Source organism: Prionailurus viverrinus, chromosome E2 (genome assembly GCF_022837055.1).
Source record: "Prionailurus viverrinus isolate Anna chromosome E2, UM_Priviv_1.0, whole genome shotgun sequence".
NCBI classification, from domain to species: Eukaryota; Metazoa; Chordata; class Mammalia; order Carnivora; family Felidae; genus Prionailurus; species Prionailurus viverrinus.
The window spans coordinates 51435674-51460845 of record NC_062575.1 but is presented as its reverse complement, the minus strand read 5'-3'; the positions used below and the strand labels follow the sequence as shown (position 1 = coordinate 51460845).

Sequence of the window (25172 nt, the reverse complement as noted above, 5' to 3'; positions counted from 1 at the left end):
CAGTGCCTTTGCATTACTGCCTGATGGCAAACAGTAGGCGGTCACTAAATGGGAGGAGTTATTTCTCCCCAGAAAAATCTAGGGCACAGCAGGGATTTTATAGATGCATGTTTTGTCTCGTGCGGCGAAGACATTCCTTAACCGTGGGGTCTGTAGGGGTCCCCAATTTTCCTGTCATTTCCTTTCGACTATTTGCTAGATGAACTACGTAGATGCAGAGAGACCAAACAGTAATGAATGGGATCGATTATCTCGGTTCTCTCCCTTCATGTTTTGTTCTTGGCACTCTGCGATCCTCAGCGACGCCTCCGACACCTCCTCTCCCCGGGTCCGCCCCGCTCCGTCCCCGCCGTGCAGTGCGCACGCGCATTATCCCCCGCCCCAGTAGAGTGACGGGCGGCTTCAGCCAATGGCGTCGTGAGAAAGGTGGAGCGGCACCTCGTGGACTCCCCACGGATCCCGGTCTCTGAATATTTATGAGGGAGGCGGGCCAACGCCGCTTCTTGCCGAGGCCGGCGCCATGAAGTGAGAGCGGGGTCGGGGTTCGCTGCTCGCCGGGGTCTAAAAGATGGGGGGGACCAGTGGGTGCGCCCGGGGCCCGGGCGGGGCGCGGGGGTGCGGGAGGAGTGGGGTGAAGTTAGCCGCGGGGCCCCACGGGGCGGTAACGAGGACGGTCAGCGAGGAGATGCCGAAGGGACCCGCGGGTCCTGGGGCAGCCGGGGATGCTCGGGGGGACCGGCTCCCGGCAGGTAACTCCTCTCGGCCGGACGACAGGGGAGTGCGGGGGCTGGAGAGGGGCCCAGGGGGCGGGGGACTGACCCTGCCCCCCACCCCCCGCCTCCAGGCTCAACGTGGACGGGCTGCTGGTCTACTTCCCCTTCGACTACATCTACCCGGAGCAGTTCTCTTACATGCTGGAGCTCAAACGCACACTGGACGCCAAGGTGGGGGGGCCCGGCCCTCGGCTTCCCACCTGACAAGTGGGACGGCCACGCGTGCCTCTAAGACTGAACTTTCTGGACGTCTAGGTTTTAGGAATCTGAGGTCCTTGGGAGGCCAGCGCTCCCCAAACTCCTGGCATCTAAAATAATAGTTCACAAAAGCAGCGCCTAACATTTATCAGAGGCTGCGCTGCTTTAGAGCCGGCTCCCGGGTGGGAAGCCTGGACCCACAGCCGTGTGCGGTTGGGTGAATCACTTAATCTCCCTGTTGCACGCTTTTCACGTGTGTGAAACGGGCTTCGTTAAGACTGCCTACCCTCAGAGGTTCGTGTGCAGGTTGTTAGGAGTTAATTCGGTAAGTAAGGCAGCAGTTCTTAACTGGGGATGATTTGGACCCCCCGAGGCAGTGTCCGGAGACATTCCTGGTTGTCCTAGTGGAGGGGGGCGGGTGCTACCGGCATCTAGCAGGTAGAGGCCATGGACTCTGCTAAACATCCTGTAGTGCGTAGGACAGGCCCCCTCACCCCACAGCCAAGTAGTATCTGACCCCCAAATGCCCAGAGAGCCTAGGCTGAGAGATTCTGATGGAAGACCCTTAGAAGCAGTGCCAAGGGCTCCTGGGTGGCTCAGTTGGTTGAACTTTCCACTTTGGCTCAGGTCGTGATCTCCGGACTCCCGATTTCTAGCCTCGCATCTGCTCGCTGCTGTCAGCATGGAGCCTGCTTTGGATCCTCTGTCCCCCTTTCTCTCTGCCCCATTCTCCCTTTGTGCGAGCACGCGCGGCCTCGTTCTCTGTCTCGCTCTCAAAAATAAATAAACGTTAAAAAAAAAAAAAAAAGTAGTGTCAGGCACAGAGTAAGTGCTGTAAAAGGGTTTGCTAAATTAAAAGAAAAGGCAGGTCACTACCTGTCAGTTACCATGCTAAACGTATAACCCTCACTTTCTCATTAGTCCTCACAGTAATTCTGTAAGGAAGTGCTTAGTAGGCCCATTTTATTTATTTACTTATTTAAAAAAAAATTTTTTTTTAACGTTTATTTATTTTTGAGACAGAGAGAGACAGAGCATGAACGGGGGAGGGTCAGAGAGAGGGAGACACAGAAGTGGAAACAGGCTCCAGGCTCTGAGCTGTCAGCACAGAGCCCGACGCAGGGCTCGAACTCACGGACCGCAAGATCATGACCTGAGCCGAAGTCGGCCGCTTAACCGACTGAGCCACCCAGGCGCCCCTATTTACTTATTTTTAAAAAATTTATTTGCTTTTTAAAGTAATCTCTATACCCAGTGTGGGGCTCAGACTCACAACCCCGAGATCAAGAGTCTCCTGCTCTTCCGACTGAGCCAGCCAGGTGCCCCTGGCCTGTTTTAGAGATGAGAATACCAAGGTCAGATGGGTGAAGGCACTTGCTATGACCACTCAACAACAAAGAGGTGGCCAAAGTGGGGTTCAAACCCACTGTCCCTGGGGCCTAGACTTTTAACTGCTGTTGTCCCTCTTATTTCAAGATGGTGGCATTCTGGGGGCAGTCCCCAGAGTTTGTGTCCCTGAAGTTCTGTCTGTCTCCACATGCAGGGTCATGGAGTCCTGGAGATGCCCTCAGGCACTGGGAAGACCGTGTCCCTGTTGGCCCTGATCATGGCATACCAGAGGGTAAGTGACCCCTGGGCCCGTGGAGGGGGAGGCAGAGGGAAGGGATCCAGCAGGGGCTGAGCCCGTTGTCATCATCGGCAGGCATATCCACTGGAGGTGACTAAACTCATCTACTGCTCGAGGACTGTGCCTGAGATTGAGAAGGTGAGCCAGGGCCAATCCCCGGCCAAGGCCAAGTTCCGTAGGACTTGTTGTTCCCTCTGGTGGTTGCTCCTGTAGCTGGGGGGTGTCGCGTTTGAGAAGCTGGGGGAGGGCCGGGGCCAGGCTGGGCAGGGACTTGTGCTGGAGTCCTCCCTCCCTCCTTCACGGGAACAGGTGATCGAAGAGCTTCGAAAGTTGCTCCATTTCTATGAGAAGCAGGAGGGTGAGAAGCTGCCGTTTTTGGGGCTGGCTCTGAGCTCCCGGAAGAACCTGTGCATTCATCCCGAGGTGAGTGCCCTTTTCTCCGCTTTCCCCACGCCTCAGGGTTAGACCGCCATCCAACCAGGAATCCTAGATCCCTAGACCATACCTCTCAGGGTGATAGGCAGGGACCACACGCAGAATTCCCTCCTCACTCGTCAAATTCTGAGTCCTCATTCGCGGCCCAAACGCACATCCTCCCTAGCCTGAGAGAGGTTAAAAAAGGCACTTCCTGGAATCCAGCAGGCCTGGTTTCCTGGCTCTGAAACTTAATAGTCCTGTATTCTCGGATAGGTGGTTTCTATAGTCAGACTTCAGTCTCCCTTTCTGTCAAATGGGAGTAATTAGTTACCTGCTGTTGATAAGATTGGGCAAGGGGGTAGCGGGGTGGGTGAAATGGGCGAAGGGGGTCAGAATGTACAAACTTCCAGTTATAAAACACATAGGTCACGGGGTTGTAACGTATAGCATGTTGACTACAGTAAATAATACTGTATCATGTATTTGAAGGTTGCCGAGAGAGTAGATCTTAAAAATTCTCATCGTAAGAAAAAATTGTGGGGTGCCTGGCTGGCTTGCTCAGTGGAGCATGCGACTCCTGATCTCCGGGGTCATAAGTTTCAAGCCCCACATTGGGCATAGAGCTTCCTTTAAAAAAAAAAAGAAAAAGGAAAAGAATTGTAACTATGTGGTGACAGATGTTAGCTGACTTGTTGTGGTGGTCATTTTGCAGTATATACAGGCATCGAGTCCTTACATTGTACAGCCTGAAACTAACCTAGTGTTGTACGTCCATTATATCTCAATAATTAAAAAAAAAAAGATTAAGGGGTGCCTGGGTGGTTCAGTCGGTTAAGCTCAGGTGACGATCTCACAGTTCGTGGGTTCGAGCCCCGCGTCGGGCTCTGTGCTGACAGCTCAGAGCCTGGAGCCTGCGTCAGATTCTGTGTCTTCCCTCTCTGCCCCTCCCCTGCTGGCACTGTGTCTCTGAAAAATGAATAAATGTTATACATAAATAAATAAGTGACCGAGCGAGGTAATGTACGTATAGCCCTTAGCATGTGCAAAAATCTAAAACATGACAAGTGACCATGCTATTTATATAATAATCTGTGACACGTAGAATATTACTTATTGTTAAGTTACGCTACAAAACCATCGGGGCTCATGGCCAAGCAGTGTTCTAAGCACTTTACGTGTGGTAAATGCGTGGAATATATATCATGACATTATTATTATTTAAAAAAAATTTTTTTAACGTTTATTTATTTCTGAGATAGAGACAGAGCATGAATGGGGGAGGGTCAGAGAGAGAGGGAGACACAGAATCCGAAGCAGGCTCCAGGCTCTGAGCTGTCAGCACAGAGCCCGACGCGGGGCTCGAACTCATGGACCGTGAGATCGTGGTCTGAGCTGAAGTCGGACGCTTAGCCGACTGAGCCACCCAGGCGCCCCTCATGACATTGTTTGTGAGAACACGAGACACGATAGATGAGGTGGGTGATCATTAGAAGTAGCTCCAGCCTTGGGGCGCCTGGGTGGCTCAGTCGGTTAAGCGTCCGACTTCAGCTCAGGTCATGATCTCGCAGTTTGTGGGTTCAAGCCCCGCATCGGGGCTCGGTGCTGACAGCTCAGAGCCTGGAGCCTGGTTCGGATTCTGTGTCTCCCTCTCTCTGACCCTCCCCCGTTCATGCTGTATCTCTCTCTGTCTCAAAAATAAAAAAATAAAAACGTTAAAAAAAAACTTAATTAAAAAAAAAAAAAGTAGCTCCAGCCTTGACAACTGATGAAATGGGAAGGGTGGGGGGAGGGTCAGCAGCCTCAGACGCTTCCCTTTGGTGAAGGAACAGGTTTTGTTGTGGGAAAACACAGCCCGGGGGGCTGTGCTGGTGCCACCCGCAGAGGCTCCGAGGCTAGGCAAGGCCAGTTCTCAAGGCCGTCCGAACTCCTCTGATTCTTAGATTTGCCAAGGTTCTGGGTATTTTAGTATTTGTAAAGATAAAGCCGTTATCCTTAACCCACGCGCTAAAGATTCTTCAAAGCTTGATTTTTTAAAAAAATTGAGGTGTCATTGACATACAATGTTAGTTTCAGGTGGGCAGCGTAAAGATTTGGTACTTGTATAGTGTGCAAAATGATCGCCTGGTTAAGTCTAGTTATATGTATCACTTTATATAATTCCAAAAAATTTTTTTTGTCTCGTAATGAGAACTTTTCAGATCTCCCTTAGGAACTTGCAATAATGCCGTATGGTATGAACTGTAGTCTCCGTGCTGTATGTTACATCCCTAGAACTCAATTATTTCAAAACTGGAAGTTTGCTGTTTTTCATCCCCTTCACCCGTTTCTCACTCCCCTCCCCTGGCAACCACCAATCTGTTCTTTTTTTTTTTCTCATAAAGATTTTTTTTTTAAAGTTTATTTATTTTGAGAGCGCATGCAAGTGTGTGAATGGGGGAGGGGCAGAGAGAGAGAGGGAGAGAGAATCCCAAGCAGGCTCTGAGCTCTGCCAGCACAGAGCCCAACGTGGGGCTCCCATCTCACGAATCGTGAGATCGTGACCTGAGCCAAGATCAAGAGCCGGACGCTTGCCCAACTGAGCCATCCAGGTGCCCCTGAAGATTTTATTTTATCACTGTTACTGTTTTTAAGTTTATTGGTGAGAGAGCGAGAGAGTGCACACGAATGTACAAGTGGGGGAGGGGCAGAGAGAGAGGGAAAGAGAATCCCAGGCAGACTCCACTCTGACAGAGCAGAGCCCAGTGTGGGGCTCGAACTCGTGAACTGTGAGATCATGACCTTAGCTGAAGTCGGGATGCTTAACCGACTGAGCCACCCCGGTGCCCCAAGATTTTATGTTTTAAGTAATTTCTATACCCAGCATTGGGCTCAAACTCACAATCCCAAGATCAGTGTAGGAGTCTAGCAGTTGCTCTCCTCTGATACCTCCTCGGTTAAGTTCGCAAGCGTCTTAACTGTTTAATAACGAAACAAGTTGAGGTTCAAGTTTCCCCACAATTCCCGATCCTCACTCCAGACAGCCCCCCGTCCCACCTAGCTGGTAGGTGTAGAGTCCCAGGGTTGAGGAATGCTTGAGCTTCTCGGTGCTAAGATGCCCCCCCGGCCGCCAGGTGATGCCCCTGCGCTTTGGGAAAGACGTCGACGGGAAATGCCACAGCCTCACAGCCTCCTACGTGCGTGCACAGTACCAGCAGGACCCCAGCCTGCCCCACTGCCGCTTCTACGAGGTGCCCGCCGAATGGGCTGAGGGAGGGAGGGCAGGAGGGTAAGCCGGCTGCGACAGCCGACCTCCCTGACCCCCGCCCCCCCCGCCAGGAGTTTGACGTCCATGGGCGCCAGGTGCCCCTCCCTGCTGGCATCTACAACCTGGATGACCTGAAGGCCCTGGGGCGGCGCCAGGGCTGGTGCCCCTACTTCCTTGCCCGCTATTCGGTGAGAAGGCTGGGGGGCTGGGCAGAGGGGCGGGGGTGTGCGTTACGGCCTGCCTGCCCGTTTGTCGGTCTGTCTATCCATCAGCTCGTGTTTGTACCTTGCCCAGGTCTGGCCTGGCAAGACCTGGCCTTGCGTCTACGAGCCCGTGAGGGAGGCGGGTGCCGGGATAACCATGCCCTCCTTGGCCCCTAGATCTTGCACGCCAACGTGGTGGTTTACAGCTACCACTACCTCTTGGATCCCAAGATCGCGGAGCTGGTCTCCAAGGAGCTGGCCCGGAAAGCTGTCGTGGTCTTCGACGAGGCCCACAACATCGGTGAGGCGGGAGGCAGAGGAGGGGAGAGACTCAGCCCCTCCGGCCGCCCGCCTGAGCCCGGCTCTCCCCGTCTCCTCTCTAGACAACGTCTGCATCGACTCCATGAGCGTCAACATCACCCGCCGGACCCTCGACCGGTGCCAGGGCAACCTGGAGACCTTGCAGAAGACGGTGCTCAGGTGGGGCCTCGGGTGGCTGCCGGACCTGAACGCCCACCCTGCGCCCTGCCGTCTGGTTCCCAGCTTCTCCCGGGCCCCCGCTTTCTGCCCGACCTACTCTCCCGGGGACACCGGGCCTATCCCAGTGCCCCACCCCACCCCCCAGACTCCCCGACTCTTCCCACACCTGATCCCCCCTCCCCCGCCCAGGATCAAGGAGACCGATGAGCAGCGTCTGCGGGAGGAGTACCGCCGCCTGGTGGAGGGGCTGCGCGAGGCCAGTGCGGCCCGGGAGACCGACGCCCACCTGGCCAACCCCGTGCTTCCCGACGAGGTGCTCCAGGGTGAGCTGCCGCTCCCTGCTGCCACCTGCCCCCGGTCCCGCTCTCCCCGTGGTGGCGGCTGATTGCGTCTCCCCGCAGAGGCGGTTCCCGGCTCCATCCGCACGGCCGAGCACTTCCTGGGCTTCCTCCGGCGGCTGCTGGAGTACGTCAAGTGGCGGCTGCGGGTACAGCACGTGGTGCAGGAGAGCCCCCCCGCCTTCCTGAGCGGCCTGGCCCAGCGTGTGTGCATCCAGCGCAAGCCCCTCAGGTGCGGCCCCCCACGGCTGGGGGCGTCCGGTCCCCGCAGGGGTTCGGGGCCTCCCTGAGCCCCGTCCTCTGTGCCCGGGGCCGCCGCGTGGCCGGTGTCAGGAGTGAGTGACGGGCGCAGAGCGAGCGTGTGCGCTGACTCGGCAGACGGGGCAGATCCCCGGGGAGGTCGGAGCTGGCCCCGTGTCCCTGTGTGTGTCGGGCGGGAAACCGGCAGGCAACGCGTGGCTTAACCAGAGAGCTTGATGGAGGCATGACTGACAGGCGGGCAGGGCAGGAGGTCCGACAGGGGTCCTGGACCCTCGTCCGGCTCAGGTATTTCCGCCTGAGGCCACGGTGGCAGGGGAGGGACGGCCCCGGAGGGGGCTCCTGACAAGCTCCAGCAGGGTGGGAGCTGGGGGGAAATGCTGTAGGTCCCCTAGACGCTGTCGCCTCCTACCAGTGCTTCTCTTTGTCCCCAGGAAGCCTGTCGGCAGGGACCAGGAACCCCCCCCCCCCCCCCAGCCAGGCAGTCTGGCGAGGATGATCCCTAGCAGGGAACAAGCGGAGGATGGACCTGGGAGAGGGGTGGGGCCTCCTGTACTTTCCTTGGGCTGTTTTGCATAAGTCATTGGTCTTCTCTGAACCTCAGTTTCCTCTTTTGTTCCAATGGGTAGGAGGGCCGTCACGTTCACTCCCGGGTTTCTGTGGTGGTGAAACGAGAAAGCACTGACAGAAGTAACTTACTTGCCCTGTCTTGAGCACTGGTGATGAGCTAAGCACTTCACGCTCTGCATCTTGTGGGAGCGCAGGAGGGCGCTCCTGTGCCGCAGAGGAGGACGGTGTGGCCTAGAGAGGGGAAGCCACTGCCCGGGGTCACCCGGCACCTTGTGGGCCAGTTGTGCGAAGCCAGGTCCTTAGGGCTCCAAAGCCGCTCACTGCCCTGCCTCTGAGGGGCTGGGGTGGCTCTGTCTGTCCCCAGACCAGGATGACCAGGGTGAGCATGGCTGGGATGGGGGAGCTCAAAGGGGGCGCCTGATCCAGCCGGGGTGGGGACGTACAGATGACAGACTTGAAGCGGTGGCATTCGGAGGCAGGTTCTAAAGCTCTGAGCCTCCACCGAGCTCTGAAACCAGGCGTTCCCGCTCCATGACCTGCCCTTGAGGGGCGACAGCCCCAAGCCTGACCATCGGTCAGGTGACTGGGTGGCCTTGTGTGTGAGGGCTGGTGACACGGCGTATGTGAGATTGTCCTCTGTGAGTACGCGGGGCTCCGATGCTTGGATGTGCCACCACGGTGGCCAGGTGTGACCGACACGGTGTGACAGGTCGTGGGTGTGAGTGCGTGCGGCCGTGCGGGATTCGGGCTGTGACTGGGATTCTGGGTGTGCTCGTGGGTCTCCTCTTTTGACCAAGAGCCTGCACGGGGTGGCGCGGCCGTGTGTGACGTATGACGCGTGACTTCTCCGCGTGCGCTGTCCTGCAGCTGTGGCTCTGCGTGATGGGCAGTTGTACGGTGTGGGGACGCGGGGGTGACCGAAACAGCCCCGGTCTCAGCCCTCACGGAGCACCCGGTCACCCGGGGAGACCGATGTGTGACCGAGTGCTGGCGAGGGCGGAGGAGGTCGCTGGTCCTGTTGGCTCTCTGCCGCCACCCTGACCCCCGTCCGGCCTTCGCACCAGATTCTGTGCCGAACGCCTCCGCTCCCTGCTGCACACCCTGGAGATCGCCGACCTCGCCGACTTCTCTCCCCTCACCCTCCTCGCTAACTTCGCCACCCTCGTCAGCACCTACGCCAAGGGTAAGCTCGTCTTCTCTCTGCCAGGCCTCCCCGGCGGCTGGAATCGGGAGAGCCCGGCAGAGTCCAGAGAGTTGTCAGCGAGACTTTCAGGACCTTGTGGGGCTGGGCTCGGGAGTCTGGGCTTTATTTCAAGCGCAGTGAGGACCCACGGATAGTTCTTGGGTTAGCGCAAACCTCGTGCTCAGATGTGTATTTTCTAGCTTCAAAGTGGAGTAGGATGGGGGACGAGGCCAGAGAAACTCTGTGGGGTCCCTCACGCTGTTGGGTGTGGTAAGGAGTGGGCCTTTCTACTGCCGGGAAGTAGGGAGCCGTGGCAGGTTCTGAGCAAGGGAGGGGTAGGGGCCTGGGGAAGGATGGGAGGACGGGAGGCGCTGGAGAGAGATGTGGGACCTGGTGTCTGGGGTGGGGGGTGGGGGGCAGGGAGGCGGGGGGGGGTGGGGAGCAAGGAGCTGAGTGCATGGCTCAGGTTTCCAGCTTGCCAGGGAGAGGGGATGTGTTCCCGTTCCCGAGGCTTTACTGGTCAGCACGTGTTAAGCTGGCCAAGGGCTCAGTCTGATCCGCAGGGATTACTGCTCTGTCCCGGAAACCAGGTCAGACTTCCCGACACCCTGCAGCAGGATGGAGAGTCTGTCCCCCCACCCCGGCGCACATCAGTAGCAAGTCCCACTACAAGCCGCCTTCTGTATCCCTCTCTCCTGCCCCAGCCCACCTTCTTCCGGGGCTGGCTTTCTCGTCTCTTCCCATCCACTAGCACCTCCCGTTCTTTGACCTGGAACATCTTGCCCGATACTCCTCAGCCCCCAGCTACCTCCTACTCATCCTTCAGTTTAGCTGGTTAAAGATGGCCCCTGGTCGAGGAAGCCCTTCCTGACCCCAGGCTGCGTCAGGCTCCCCTCCTCTTGGCTCCCCCGTCCCAACCCTGTCTGGTCACCTGGTCACTCACTGGGGAGAGGACTGTGTCCCCATCATTAGACTGCGAGCCCTGAGAGGGCAGGGCCAGAGCTGTCTTGGTTCCCATTGTGTCCCCAGTACAGAGCTGGGCGTAGAGAACTTGATTTTTTTTTTTTTTTTTTAAACTAGGTGAAATTGAGTATGTGAGTTCATTCATTCACCTATTTTTTTTTTTTTTTTTTGATGTTTGTCTTAGTGTGTGTGCAGGCACACACAGGAGAGAAGCAGGGAAAGAGGGAGAGCGAGAATCCCAAGCAGGCTCCGCACTGCCGGTGCAAAGCCCTACACGGGGCACAAACCCCCATACTGTGAGATCATGACCTGAACCGAAACCAAGGGTCAGTGGCTCAACCAACTGAGACACCCAGACGACCCCATTCACCTGTTTTTTTTTTTTTTCAACAAACAGGCCAGGCCCGGCACTGGGGAAGTGACAGGAATCAAGAGGGACCTGATTTCTGATCTCCTGGAACTTATATTGTAGAAAGGAAGACAGGTAGCAAAGACTCAGATAAGAAAGATAATTCTAAAAAGGGATCGTTTTCTAAAAAGGGAGAAACAAAAACATTGCCGTGTTGGAGCATGCCTGCGGTGGCTGGGGTGGCCAGGGGAGGCCTGAGGTGTGGACATTTAAGCGGAGTCCCAAATGACCAAATGGAACCAGCTGCCTTGGGAATCTTTTCGGACTGTGGGTCCAGCAAGTGCAAAGGCCCTGGGGTGGAGTGAGCCCGGTGGTTTTTGAAAGTTAGGAGGCCTGTGAGTGAGGAAATGGAGTCAGCGTGGCAGGGTCCTGGATGATTTTGCACCTTGAGAGGGGTGTGGGGAGCTATACCGGGCTTCTGAGCAGCGCAGGGATATGACCTGACTTAGGATTTCACAGGGTCTCTCTGGCTGCTGGGAAGGGAGCGGGGGTGGGAGCTGGAAGCCCAGTGAGGTGGTGACTGCAGTGGTCCAGACCAGAGGGGATGGTCTTGGGAAGGGGGTTGGAGGAGTGGTCAGGTTGCAGATGGGCTTTGGAGGTAGAGCTGACCAGCCTGATGGGTTGGATAGATCTAGGGGAAAGGCTCCAGGCTTTGGCTGGAGTGGCAGGGTGGGTTCTCGAGGCTCTGGGAGAGTCAGGAGTAAACCTTTGGTGCTCTCTGTTCGTGATGCTGAGTGGGTGTCGGCTCTGGGAGAAGCGGACAGGTTGGGGCGTATGTTGGACTCTGGATGCCTGGGTCTGAAGCTGGGGCAAAGGGTTGGTGGTCCCGGTCACTAATGGAGGAGGGTGTGGCCGGGTGGGCGTGGCTCCGACTGGTGACCTGGAATCTCCCTGGCTCGCAGGTTTCACCATCATCATCGAGCCCTTTGATGACAGGACCCCCACCATTGCCAACCCCATCCTGCACTTCAGGTGAGACCCCACCCCAGTGGGGGGTGTGAACGGACCACAGGGGCCCCAGCGTGGCCCTCGACACCCTCTTCTGCTTCCTGCAGCTGCATGGACGCTTCCCTGGCCATCAAACCCGTGTTCGAGCGCTTCCAGTCTGTCATCATCACATCTGGGGTGAGGACCCTTTTCTGCCCCCGGTCCCCCGCCCCCCACTGTGGGGTTCCTGGCCCTGTCCTGCTGAGGTCCCACCTGCTGTCTCTGCTACAGACGCTGTCCCCACTGGACATCTACCCCAAGATTCTGGACTTCCATCCTGTCACCATGGCAACCTTCACCATGACGCTGGCCCGGGTGTGCCTCTGCCCGATGGTGCGTGGGAGAGGGCGGGTGCTGGGGCAGGGGAGATGGGAATGGGGGCCGCCTTTCCTCCCTCTGTGCTGTTGCTCAGGCAGGAGAGTTTTACAGCTGAGGGCACAGACTCTGGATTCAGAGACAGACCTGGGGTTGATGTTACTTCTCCCGGTAGGGAGGACTTTCCAAGCCTCAGTTTCTCATCTGTAAAATGGGAATGCATCCTCTCTGACGTCCAGGCTGCTTGAGGGGGTAGTGAGATAAGGGGCATAAAACGCTTCTGCAGCCCAGGGCCTGCCAGTAGGCACTCAGTCAGCATCTCGGTTAACGTGGCTTTGCCTGGTTCGTCATCGGGCCGGAACGTTGGCGAGTGACCTTTCTGCTTTGCCTCAGTTTCCTCTGTAAACAGGTATCAAAACATGGGCCCTCCGTCCTTTATCTGAATCCCTTGGGCCAGACGTATTTTTTTTTTTTTTAAGCTTATTTTGTGAGAGAGCGCGCGCCAGCAGCGGGGGGAGCAGAGAGGGGGAGAGAGAGAATCTCAAGCAGGCTCTGCACTGCCAGCACAGAGCCCAGCGTGGGGCTTGAACTCCCGAACCGTGAGATCATGACCTGAGCTGAGATCAAGAGTCAGACGCTTAACCAACTGAGCCACCCAGGTGCCCTGGCCAGGTGTATGTTAGAATTGAGACTTTTCCTGGGGCACCTGGGTGGCTCGGTCGGTTAAGTGTCTGACTTCGGCTCAGGTCATGATCTCCCTGCTTGTGAGTTTGAGCCCTGCATCGGGCTCTGTGTTGACAGCTCAGAGCCTGGAGCCTGCTTGGGATTCTGTGTCTCCGGCTTTCTACCCCTCCCCCGCTACGGCGCGCTCGCTCACTCACAAAAATAAACATTAAAAAAAAATTTAGAATTGAGACTTTTCCAGGCTTTAAAAACAAAGCACGTGCCGTGTGGTATGTCAACATGGCCAGCGGGGTCTGGGCAGCTCCCTCCAGTGCAAGTCGTGTTTTAGCAGGAAGAGGTTTTAAGACGTCAAAGGGAGGCAAGCCGGGGCTCCGGTCGGAGCAGATTCTGCTGTCGTATGTGTTTGTGCCAAATTCAAATAGCTGGAGTTTCTGGAGTTTTTTGGCTCTTGGAATTGCCCTTGTGGGTCGTGGACCGGTGGTGACCGCGTACTGCGTTGCGGTTTTGTGGAGGTGCCCCGGGAGGGACGCGCCAGGGGCTGGTGGCTGTGGAGGTCGGGGTGACACGTTCTCCTGGAGCCGCCTGACCTCGAGGCTGGGGCCGGTAGAATACACTGGCTGGTTAGCGACACGGACAGACGGGTTCAGTCCTGCCTCTGCCGTTTCTTTGCCGTGTGACCTTGGGCAGGCAACTCACCTTCTCAGAGCCTTAGGTCATTCATCTGTGCTGGGCAGATAACAGTGTGGTTGAGGGTTCGTTCAGTGACATTGCATCTTTAAAAAGCTGAGCACAGCACTAGCTGGCAGCTAACACATTAGAGTGGTGACTGCCAGTTGCTTACCGTGATGGCTCTCGCTCTCTCCAGATCATCGGTCGGGGCAATGACCAGGTGGCCATCAGCTCCAAATTTGAGACCCGGGAAGATATTGGTATGCTGCTCGCGGGGCTGGGTGCATGGGTTGCGAGAGGGGAGGTGTATCAATGGGCTGAGTCAGGCCGCAGTAACAAATAGCCCCGAATCAGAGTGGCTTAACACGGAGGGTGCTTCTTGCTTCTGGCTTGTGGTGTGTGCCCTTGTGGGTTGGGCGGGGGGGCCTCCCCGGGTGTCCCCTCCCTCTGGGCACCTTCACTGTTGGACACATCGTGGCGGTGGGGAGATGTGACGGGAGGGATCCTGGTGATCGTGCTATGCCTCCTAAAGGCGTTCGGCCCCCAGAAGTGACTCCCGGCCACTCATTTCATTGGTCAAGACGAGTCACGTGGCCACACCTAACCTGAGGGTTCCACCCACGGGGCTGGAAAGAGAAGTGGAGTGTGTGTGAACCGCCCTGCAGCTGGCCTCAGTGGGGTTTCTGGGGACCCCGAGTTGAAGATAGGGCACTAGAGGGGCGCCTGAGTAGCTCAGTCTCAGCTCAGGTCTTGAGCTTAAGGTCGTGAGTTCAAGTGGAGCCTACTTAAAAAAAAAAAAAACCAAAAAGCCAAAACCAGGGCATCAGGTAGAAGTGCTCTGACAGGGAGTGGGGAGGAGGACCGAGGACGCCCTCCGACCCCTCCCAGCGGTGATCCGGAATTACGGGAACCTCCTGCTGGAGATGTCCGCCGTGGTCCCCGACGGCATCGTGGCCTTCTTCACCAGCTACCAGTACATGGAGAGCACCGTGGCCTCCTGGTACGAGCAGGTACGCCCAGCCGCCCCCTCCCCGGAAGTCCCCTCTCCCCTCAGCGTGTTGGTTTCCTTTGTCTTGCGTTCTGAGTGGCGCCGGGCACCACAGGTGACGGGACAGGGTGTGGAACACAGCGAACAGTTCGAAGAATACACAGTGTGTACCCTTGCACGTGCCTCTCCCCCCCCTGGTTAAAAACTCGAGCCCCTGCTAGGCAGTGTGTGGGTGAGGTCATGGGCCTTCTGGAAAAGGGGCTCAGCACAGCTGGGCACCGGGTGGCTGCTGTGACCTCTCTCCTAGTGCACCATGGCCCAGCTCTCAGGGGGGAAAGCGGGCACTTCCTGAGGGCGAGATGAGAGAACGTGGCTGATCCAAGCACCCAGGAACAGAGCAGGGGGGTGGGGGGGGCCTCATCCTCTCGGCCAAGACCTTCGTCTTGTCCTCACGTGGGCGCTTCCCACACGGTGGGGAAGGTGGCTTCCGGCCACCTGAATCCACATCCTGAGTGGTGTCCTCTTTAAGAAGACTTCGCCTGGCCCAGGGTCACGAAGGTGGTCTCGTGTGTGTCTTCTAGAAGCCTTGTAGTTCTGGCTTTCACATCTGGGTCTGTGAGTTACCTCAGATTCGTCCTTGTGTAGGGGGTAAGGTCAGGGCCCAGGTTCTTTTTTCTCTGTGTGGAGAACGGGAAAGCACTCTCCCCACTGGAGACGGACACAGGTACAGATGACTGTGGGGGTGCGTTTCTGGACCCTCCGGTCTGTCCCCGTGTCCGTCCTTGGTCTCACCCAGTTAAACGCAGTGTCACAGGAAATCCCTGGGCAGCCTCTGTTTGGCTCTGCCTGACCTACATCAGCCTCTCTACCAACCACCAGCCGGGGCCGGAGTGTCCCAGTGGGCCACCTCGGGCCATATGGCGGCCCCACTTGTCCGAAGGATGGCGTGCGGGGGTTGCCCCCCCACCCGCCGCAGATCACAGAGCTTCCCACAAGGAAGGCTGAAGGAAGGTGCAAGGCTGGCGCACAGGAGCTGGGGCAGAGCTGGGTTTAGCCAGGATGCCTGTGCCCTTAGTCCACTTCCGGCCCACCCGCAGCCCGACCCGCCTGGTGTCCTTCCCTAGGGCATTCTCGAAAACATCCAGAGGAACAAGCTGCTCTTCATCGAGACACAAGATGGGGCCGAGACCAGTGTCGCCCTGGAGAAGTACCAGGAGGTGGGTAGGGGCGTGGGGGATGCCAGGAGACTGCGTGCAGAGGGCCTGAAGGAGGCGGCTCCGAGGGCACGCAGCTCCTGTCTCGGCCTCCCCTCCCCAGGCCTGCGAGAACGGCCGCGGAGCCATCCTGCTGTCAGTGGCCCGAGGCAAAGTGTCCGAGGGAATTGACTTTGGTGAGTGGACTAGCTCCCCCCCCCCCCCCCCCCGTGTCTGCGTGGAGCTCTGGCTGTTTCTGGTCCCCCAGGCGACAGCACCCTCCCCCCTCACCTGGGCACACACCGGGATCTCCCCTTCCTGAGTCCCGAGTACCCGGTGGGGCCCTCGGAGCGTAGCCGCGCTCTTCCCACTGAGACAGCACAACCTCCTGGCCCACGCGAGGTCAGGCCACCCCGGTAACCCCGTGCCCCTCCTGTGCTCGCCCCCCAGTGCACCACTACGGGAGGGCCGTCATCATGTTTGGTGTTCCCTACGTCTACACCCAGAGCCGCATTCTCAAGGTGAGCAGCCCCCGGGGGCGCTAGGATGTTAGGGCCCCTCGGGCCATCCCCTGGAATGGGTGCGGGGTGGAGGGGGCCGGAGGGACCGCTCTGCCACCTTCTCACCGGCAGGCGCGGCTGGAGTACCTGCGGGACCAGTTCCAGATCCGAGAGAACGACTTTCTCACCTTCGATGCCATGCGCCACGCAGCCCAGTGTGTGGGTCGGGCCATCAGGGGCAAGACGGACTATGGCCTCATGGTCTTTGCCGATAAGGTGGGGGTTCGGGGGCCTCTGGCTGCCAGGGTGCTCCCCCCTTTTCCAGAGGGTGAGGGAGGCCTGGGCTCCCCCCTACACCCCCAGGGTCCTGATGTCTATCCTCTCTCCCTTGCCTGCCTGCCGAAAGCGGTTCGCCCGGGCAGACAAGCGCGGGAAGCTTCCCCGCTGGATCCAGGAGCACCTCACTGACGCCAACCTCAACCTGACGGTGGATGAGGGGGTCCAGGTCGCCAAGTACTTCCTGAGGCAGATGGCTCAGCCCTTCCACCGGGTGAGCTGGACGTGGCTAAGCCCCTCGTCCAGGAAGGTCCCTTGACTTTCTCAACCCTAGCCTGCCCCCCACAGAGAGGCCTTTGGAATGGGGGCCCCGTGGGGTGTCTGTAGTGATCGGGGAGGGGTGTGGGAGTCCGGCCGGCTCCCCTCTCCCTCCCTCAGGCCTGTTTTGGCCTGCCAGGGATGCTATGCTCCGCATCGGACGGGTGTTTCTAAAGCCCCAGTAGGCCCGATGCAGGCCACTTCCTGTCACTACTGGTGTTCAAGTCTTGGATCCCTGAGTCCCATGGGGAAGTGCTACACCGCCTGCCCCTGACCTGATCGCTCCGTCCCCTCCAGGAGGACCAGCTGGGCCTGTCCCTGCTCAGCCTGGAGCAGCTGGAATCGGAGGAGACGCTGCGGAGGATAGAGCAGATTGCTCAGCAGCTGTAGCTCGGGGCGGGGACTCCGGAGTCCTACCTGGCCCTGGGTCCCAGCAGCCCGGAAGTCGCCCCGGGTCCTTGCACGAAGCCGCAGGCAGACGTTCCTGGCTTCCGAATCTACAGCCTTTAATCGCAGGAGGAGAGTGGGGCACAGTGAAGCCCGGTACCCTGGGGGCCCCCCCAGGGGAGAGGTCATCCGGGAGCTGAAAGGCCAACCTCCACCCCTTCCCCACTCTTCCTGAGAAGCTGGAGCCGTGTGGTCCTGTCAACTTCAGCGGGGGCCCAGGTCCTGGGTGCTGGCGCTGAGGGTCCGAGCAGCCTCGCTCAGGTGCTGGTTGGCGAACTGCGGACAGGCACGTGGGCAGGACGAGGCCGGGCTCCAGTCGCCCTGAGCGCCGCCCCCCAGCGTGCTCACTAGCTGGTCCATGCCTGTCTCTGTCCCCACTCTAGCCTGACCGGTCCCAGCCTTGCCTCTGGGTCTCCCAGCGTGGCCCCCTACTCCATCCTTGACCCGAGTGCCCCCCTCACCTGGGTCCCTGCAGCCTTTGGACCGTCCACGTTCAGCATATTGAGCGACATGGCTCTCTTCATTCTGTAAGAAGAGGGGGAGTCCCGGAGGGTCCGGCTCCTGCTCTGGGGAAGACTGTCCCAGCACCTGATCTGACTGTTCGTGTCCCAGAGCAGATGGGAACCATAGACGGTTCTCGAGCAGGACAGGGGGTGGGGTGGGTTGCAGAGGCTGCAGCTGTCGGGCTCGGTGCTGACCCAGTGGACCACTCACCCTGCTGCCCCAGCCACCCCCTCGCCTCGGAGACGGGAGACCAGCTTCTCGCTTCCACGCCGGAGGGACTCGCGGAACTTGGAGAATGAGCTGCTCCGACGCAGGGGCTGGGGAGGGCACCGGGAAAGGGGTCAGTCCCCGCTTCTCAGCCAGGCCCCACCCCTGTGGCGGAAGCAAAGCCCATCCTCACCTGCTGTTCTGTGTCCCCAGCCGTGCCTGTGGGGGGGGCTCCTAAGAACAGATGGGGGACAGTGCAGTGAGGACACTGAGAAGTCACCTGGGGGGGGAGGGGCACGGGAGGGGGCTCACCCAGAGGGGCAGGCAGGTCTTCCCGGCTGAGGATCTCTTTGTACAGCTCTTCTGCCTGCTGGTACTTGTTCTGTTTCAGGTAGGCCGAGGCCTGCGGGGAGGGGAGGGCCTGGGTGATCTTGGCTCCGATCTACCTCCCTGGGCCCGGTGTTACAGGAGGAGCCAGACGCGTCCGCCCCCAACCTCCCACCTAGTGACCAAGGGCAGGTGACTGGTTCCTGCTCTGCCTTGGGCTAGTGACACCACCTCTTTGTGCCTCAATTTCCTCGTTTGCAAAATGGGACGGTAACAGCACCTCCCTCCTAGGGCCCTTTTAAGAAGTGGAGGGTACCGGGAAGGTACTAAAAAAGGGGGGGTGGTGGCTAGAGCTCAATAAATAGGACACTGACATCTTGGCCCCAGTGATGCGCGTGGTTTCCTGATGTTTCCATGTCCTTCCTGTGCTGAGCGATCTCGAGCTGAGGCCAGGTCGGAGAGGACCCCTCCTCCAGGGGCTCAGCAGAGGAGGGGGGATCCTGGCCTCCAGCCTGTCCCACCCTTGAGCCAATGGGGTTCCCTCCCGAGGGACCCTGGCAGTCCGCCCCAGGTTGTACCTGTGCCCTGTGATGCCCTCACCAGGTTGTTCTTGGTCTTGGCCACGTTCGGGTCGTGGGGCCCCCCCAGGGCCTCATAAATGCTCAGGGCTCGGGCATAGTGCTGTTCCACCTCCTCGAACTTGCCCTGGTTCTGGCAGAGCAGGGCCAGGTTGTTGAGCTGCTTGGCCACGTCCGGGTGGTCGGTGCCCAGGACCTAGGGGGGGGTCAGTGGGATTGGTGGGCCACGTGATGCCAGCAGCCGTGATGGGGGCCAGGAGTTAAGGTTTATAAGATCAATGGGGAGAGTTGCGGGAGGGTAGAAGTCACACAAATGCCATTTATCGGGTCACAAAGTCATGGGGGGGGGGCCCGATGGGGTTGGAAGGTCAGGACCGGGTTGGAGAGCACATGAGGGGATTTCTAAGGAGGATCAGAGTCAGGAGTCAAGATCAGGTGGAGCTCACCGAAGGTCAAGGGTAGTGAGTCATGCGATGGGGTAATTCAGGCTCAGACTGGGTACTCATGATATCAGATGGCAAGGACATCATGGGATCAGGGTTCCAACGCAAGAGCCACTGATTTGAGCGCATCAGGATCCAGTGGGAAGGGGCAGGGGACTGTGCTGGGCAGGGGGTGGTGGCAATACCTTCTCACGGATCTCCAGGGCACGCTGGCACAGCGGCTCGGCCTCCCGGTAGCGCCCGCGCTTCCCATAGAGCACAGCCAGGTTGTTGAGGGTGGCGGCCACCTGTGGAGCGGGGGAGGCAGGTCAGGGGTGGGAGGCACGGCCCCGCAGCCCTCACTCCTCGTCCCTTCCTCACCGCGGGGTGCTCGGGGCCCAGCGTCTGCTCCCGGATCTGCAGGGCATCGTGGAGAAGGTCTGTGGCCTCTTTGTACTTGTTCTGGTCCCTGTGGGGTGGCCCAGGGACGGAGGGGGGGTCAGCTGTGCTGGGTAGTACTTGGCTGAACCAAGCGGGGTGGCACCACCCTTCCGAGGTCCCTTCTGGGTCTCCGCACCTCCCAAGTCTAGAACAGGGTCCCCTTACCCCCAGATGGCCTCCAACCACCCCAACGTCTCTTCCCTGTCTGTTGGGGTCTGTTACCCACGTTCTCGGATTCCTCTTTGCCTGGGTTACAGTGGCTTCCCCAGATCCCTCTCGACGCCCCCACCCACCAGTCCAGGTGCCCCATGCTGGCTCCCCTGCCCCCAGCAACGGGTCCACGGCCGACGGCGGCCCTCACCGGTACACCAGCGCCAGGATGTTGAGCATGGTGGCCACGTCAGGGTGGCAGTGGCCTGAGCTCCGTTCGAGGTCCTCTAAGGCCTGGCGGCACAGTGGCACGGCGACCTCGTAGCGGCCCTGCCCTGCGTACTGGATCACGAGGTTGTGCAGGGTCCGAAGGCGGGCGGGGATCTCATAGCCCCCCTGCTGAGCGGCTGCGGCCCCCACTGCCTCCGGACCTGCACGTGGGAGGCATCGAGTCACTACAGGTCTCCTACCCCATGAGAGGGAACACATGCACCCCCAGAACTATAGCTGCCTCGCAGCCCTACTGGCCACTGGGCTGACGTCTGAGATCGGGATCGCAGGCGTCTAACTGGTCCAAGGGCTGTGAACATGGGGTCTACCCGGGGTGGGGGGGAAGGCAAGGGTGGAGGGCTGGCTTCAGGGCCACCAGCCTCCCCTGCCAGCTGCCACCCGCCCTGGCCCAGCCACTTACTCCCGATACCCGGCCCCGATGCCCACATCCCTGCCCGGAGACCTTGGGGGCTCACGGCCCCTCCTCCTCCGAGGCTGAGTGCCCCACCATCGCGTGCTCCCCCACACCCACCTTTCCTCTCTTCCTCCTCACTGGGGAACAGGGAGGCCAGGCTGTCCCGGCGAGGCGGGGATTCAGGCCGCTGCAGAAGACAGGAAAGCGGGGAGTCATGAGGGCTGGGAAGTCTGTTTTAGAGACCGGGGTCCTGGATCTCAGGGTTTGAGGGAGGTAGCGTTCAGGAGCCTCGGGCAGTTTCCGGAGGGCTCGGGGAGGATCTGGAGAGGGGTGTGGAAGCTGCGGGGTTCTGTGGAAATTCAAGGGGGTTCTTTGAAGGGTCTACGGCGCTGGGGGCTCCGTGGAGAGTGCAGGTCTGTGGGGTACCTAAGGAGGGCCAGTGGGGGGGGGGGCAGCGCATTGTGGCCCTGGCCCCCGCTGGCCCTGCAGCACCTGGTTCTCCGCGGGCGGGTCATACTGCCTCAGCTGCCCTAGGAACTCGAGGTGGCTCTTCTCCTCCTCCAGCTGGGCCACGGCCTCCTCGCTGGCCCTCAGCCGTCGCTGCGTCTCCTCCAGCTCCTCCCGCAGCCACGAGTTCTCCTGGGCCAGCCGCCGGGCCTGCGCTCGCAGCCGCTGCTTCTCTGCCTCCAGGGAGCCCACGTGCGCGGACAGGGCCAGCAGCACCTGTAGGGGGTTGGGGAGCAGGGTCCGGTCCCCACCCTGCCCGACAGCCCCTGGTCCACCCCGGGGCCTCCGATCGCGCCAGCGCACCCCCATTCCACCCGGGATCCCCCGGGTTCTACAGAGGCCCTTCCGTGTGACCCCCAAGCATACGCAGAGGCTCCCAGGGGCGTACCCACATCCTGCCCAGGGACCCTTCTGATTTTACCTAGGCACACAAATCATGCATAGGGACACTTCACATTCTGCCCAGGTAACCCCCAAAGTCTCCCCAGGACAAGTTCTCTAGACGGCCACGATCTGGTTCAGGGGCCCCTGTCCCACACAAGGACCCGGTAATGCCGCCCAGGGACCCCTAAGCCTAACCCAGCCTAGGTCTTCCCTGCTCCAGGCTTCCCTCCCCCACCCCCCACACCTGCCCCCTTCATCCCTGGGCCTGCTCCCAGCTCCGAGCCTCCCCGGCACCACAGCGGGATCGCCGGTCCCCTCATACCTGGGCCTCACCCAGTCCCAGCTCGATGGCCTCCAGCGCGTGGCTCACCACCTGCTGCTTTTCTTCCAGCAGCTCCAAGCCCGCCACCAGGCCCTGCCCTGCCAGGGCCTCCGCCAGGTGCCTGGCCAGGCCACGGTGCTCCGCCCGCAGGGCCTCCAGCCCCTGGACCACCTGCCGCGTCTGGCGCACCAGCTCCTCGGGGCTCAGGCGCTCCGGGCCCAGCGCCGCGTTTCCGGGGGCCGCCACCTGCACGGACATCGCCGCTCCTGGGGGCCGCAGGGATTGGGGGATCGTCCTTGCCGGAGCCAGGCAAGCCAGCCCGTCAGCCGCGGCGTCATTCCAGCCAGCAGGACCCTTCCCGACTCTCTCCCCAGCCAGCCAGCCCTCTGCCTCCGTGCCCTCCCCACGCCAGCCGGCTCCCTGTCCCACACCCATTCCAGCAACTGGCAACGTTCTAGTCTAGCTTTGCCTGTCCTCAGCCCAGGGCCCTGCCCTGAGGGCAACTCCAAACCCCGTGTGCAACTAACCCAAAGAGGGCAAACGGTGGTCTTGTGGCCTCTCCGCTGCCCTGAGCTCACCTGGCCAGCCCCCTCCACCCCAAGGGCCCCAGGTACCCTGGCCCAGCACTCCGGGCTATGTGACCTGGGACTGGAGGCGCCCTCCTCGGCTGGGCGTGTGGGGCGGGGCGTGTGGAGGCAGCAGCCTCTCCGTGAGCTCATTCTTAGGGTGTTTTTGTTGGGAACCAGTCAGACCACTGGGGGTGGGGTGGGGCCCGGAGGAGAGGGCCAAGGGGCTGGGGCACCAGAAGCAGAGGAGCCCTCTGGAATTGGGGGGTCAGGAAAGGGGGGGCCCATGTGTCAGCTCCCGGGGCCTGAGATGCCGACAGATCCCAAGGGAACAGGGGCTCCGCCCTCCACGGCAGACGGGCTCCACCAGCCCAAGGCATGTTGGGACACACGTGTGGCAGGCACGGCCCATGGATGTCACATTGGCCATGTGACGGCTCAGAGTCCGAGGCCTAGAGGGTGACGCGTGGGGGTCTCACATGTGGCGCTTCAGGTGGTTGTATGTGGGTGACAAAGTCAGTGACACAGCTGGTGGGGCCTCTGGAACCCTCATACACACACACAAGTGCACAAACGCACTCCCGCCCCAGAAATAGACCCCAAGACACGCACAACCTCCCTTCTTAATTACACAGGGCGGCACACACATTCTCCTCTCGGAAACAGAATACACGCTCTTTTTTCAAATACAGCACAACACGTACCTAGTTTCTCAGAAACACACACGCACACACACACTCCCTTCTTAAAAATATAACGTGGGGTGCCTGGGTGGTTCAGGCGGTTGAGCGTCCCACTTCGGCTCAGGCCGTGATCTCATGGTTCGTGAGTTCGAGCCCCACACTGACAGTGGGGAGCCTGCTGGGGTTTCTAACTGCCCCGACCTAGTCATGCTCTCTCAAAATAAATACATTAAAAAAAAAAAAAACAAAAAAAACAACACCGAATGCAACATACTAACTCGGGCACACACACATACACTCTTTCAGAAATAACACATGTACGCTTTCCTCGTGGAACTCCAACCCAGCACAAAAGTATATTTTCCTCTCAGAAGTAAAAGCCAACAGGGGTGCCCGGGTGGCTCAGTTGGTTAAACGCCCAACTTCGGCTCAGGTCATGACCTCGCGGTCCGTGAGTTCGAGCCCCGCGTTGGGCTCTGTGCTGATGGCTCAGAGCCTGGAGCCTGCTTCCGATTCTGTGTCTCCCTCTCTCTCTACTCCTCCTCTGCTTGTGTTCTCTCTCTCTCTCAAAAATAAACAAACATTAATAATAAAACGAAATAAAAGCCAACACACACAGAAACTCTGTGCCCCCTCACTAGTGAAAATACCATCAAATCCCAAATTACATTCAGCCTCTTCTCTGCACTTTTACCCATGACATGTCTCTCCCACGCTCATATGGTCCTGCAAGGAGCTAACTCTCCATTATATGCCCATTGTCTCCTCCAGGGGTACGAGTGCGCGTGCGCGCGCGCGCACACACACAAAACCCGGATTCACTGTGCACCTTCCTCCTTCCACCAGCACCCCCCACCCCCTGCCTGGCCAGCCGGGGATTCACGCACCCACGCAGCACACACACGGACACACAGAGCTTCACACGTGGACGTGCAAACGACCCCTGAACTCAGACTCCGTTGTGCCGTCACAAGCAGGCGCCCACTGTGGGCACAGACAGCGGCGGAGACCCGCAGAGGCGGTTCCGCGGCTTGGACACACACCCTCTCACGCACACGTCACTTAAGCGGCCGGTCCGTCGGAAGCAGCCCCGCGGTTTGGGCACCTACGCACGTGCTCCCAAACCTGTGCACTTGGACACACAGTCAGGGGGTCGCGGAATCATGGATTTTATACACCGTCGGCTCTCACTCGCCAGCCATCGCTACGGATACGCGTGTCTCTCGCTATACGTACATACGTGCGCGCACGCCACGCCATACTGAGCGTCACGCCTCCCACACGAGCCCCGTGAGACAAAGTCACCGTCCCCACCATTTTGCCCGCGTGGACTTCCACCGAGCCGAACGCTCTTGCTGGCGCCACCCACCAGCTTGACCACAGCCACACGCCACGTGGCCCGCCGCCTCGACACACACCGGTTCCCGCACTCGGTACCCGCCCCCCCCCCCCCCCAACAGCAAACTCCCTTTCGCACGCTCAGCCCCGTGCGCACACGCTCACGGCCGACGGGGAGAATCACACAGCCACCCTGCACGTCCGCGTGGGTCCCCCATCAGCCACCCCTCCTCCACCCCGCCCGCACCCTCACACCTAATCCTATAAACAGTGCAACTGCGTCCCACACCCGCAGCGCCCCCCGCCCCCCCGCATGAGACACACCATCCGAGGTGTCGCCCACGTTCCCATCTCTCGGAAGCCGTTCCCCGTCATCCACGCGGTCCCTCCGCGCCCCTCCCAGGGCGACCCCGCCCGTCCGTCGCCCTTTCTCACCCACACCCACGGCCTGACACCACCGCGCCCACACCGGAGCTTCGCACACCGTCTCTCCACAGATACACACACCTGCATCAGGCGGCCCCCATCATGGCCAGCCCCCCAAACCTCACACCTTACCCCTGGCCGTCTGGCCCTGCCGACCCCGCGCACCCGGGCTTCCCCCCGGCGCCCGGGCGTCACAAGGGCCCCCCCCCCGCCCTTCCCCAGGCCCCGCCCCGTCTTCGCTCCTGTTTACCTGCGCACGGGGGAGGGGGCGCGGCCCCAGCTGGGCCTCCAGACCCGGGGAGCTGGGGGGGGGAGCCCCAGGGCGGGGCAGGAGGGGTCCAGGGGCCCCAAGGCCCGTCCCCGTCCCCAGGCCGGCAGGCCCAAGGGTGCGCCGGGCCCCGGCCCTCACCCTCCGTCCCCGCCCCCATCCTCGAAGGCCCCGGGACCCCCCGCCCGGCACCTCGGCGCCCACCTGAGCGCGGACGGCTCCGGGACCCGCTCCGCCGCTACGCGTCCGGCCGCGTCCGGCACGCCGCGCTCGCCCCGCCGCTCCCGGCGGCGCCCCGGGTCTCCGGCCGCGGGCGGCTCCTCC

The 25172-nt window shown here is 60.0% G+C and overlaps 2 protein-coding genes across 9 annotated transcripts; one reads left to right on the top strand and one right to left on the bottom strand.

Moving 5' to 3' along the window:
- The first annotated feature begins 473 nt into the window (after positions 1-473).
- ERCC2 (ERCC excision repair 2, TFIIH core complex helicase subunit) lies at positions 474-18458 on the top strand. 3 transcript variants are annotated; one of them, XM_047835912.1, is made up of 23 exons: positions 474-525; positions 845-944; positions 2515-2592; positions 2674-2736; positions 2908-3021; positions 6126-6242; positions 6331-6447; positions 6640-6763; positions 6846-6942; positions 7132-7265; positions 7344-7512; positions 9173-9291; positions 11566-11635; positions 11719-11788; positions 11882-11983; positions 13515-13578; positions 14207-14328; positions 15431-15523; positions 15624-15696; positions 15950-16020; positions 16132-16275; positions 16406-16549; positions 16891-18458. In XM_047835912.1, exons 1-23 carry the CDS (start codon positions 521-523, stop codon positions 16981-16983), a joined length of 2283 nt encoding a protein of 760 aa, XP_047691868.1. In that variant the 5' UTR covers positions 474-520; the 3' UTR covers positions 16984-18458. The 3 variants fall into 3 exon arrangements, with proteins under 3 accessions (XP_047691868.1, XP_047691869.1, XP_047691870.1); XM_047835913.1 differs by lacking the exon at positions 474-525 and adding an exon at positions 643-749; XM_047835914.1 differs by lacking the exons at positions 474-525; positions 845-944 and adding an exon at positions 984-1296.
- On the bottom strand, positions 17079-25172 carry KLC3 (kinesin light chain 3). Of its 6 annotated transcripts, none has more exons than XM_047835917.1 (13): positions 25053-25172; positions 21568-21833; positions 20847-21077; positions 20472-20541; positions 19881-20100; positions 19460-19547; positions 19285-19386; positions 18679-18852; positions 18064-18154; positions 17945-17985; positions 17755-17861; positions 17502-17565; positions 17079-17316 (listed from the first exon to the last, which is right to left on the bottom strand). In XM_047835917.1, the coding sequence occupies exons 2-13, from the start codon at positions 21823-21825 to the stop codon at positions 17245-17247; spliced, it is 1518 nt and encodes a 505-aa protein (XP_047691873.1). In that variant the 5' UTR covers positions 21826-21833; positions 25053-25172; the 3' UTR covers positions 17079-17244. The 6 variants fall into 6 exon arrangements, with proteins under 6 accessions (XP_047691873.1, XP_047691875.1, XP_047691871.1 ...); XM_047835919.1 differs by lacking the exon at positions 25053-25172 and adding an exon at positions 22210-22296; XM_047835915.1 differs by lacking the exon at positions 25053-25172 and adding an exon at positions 22146-22252.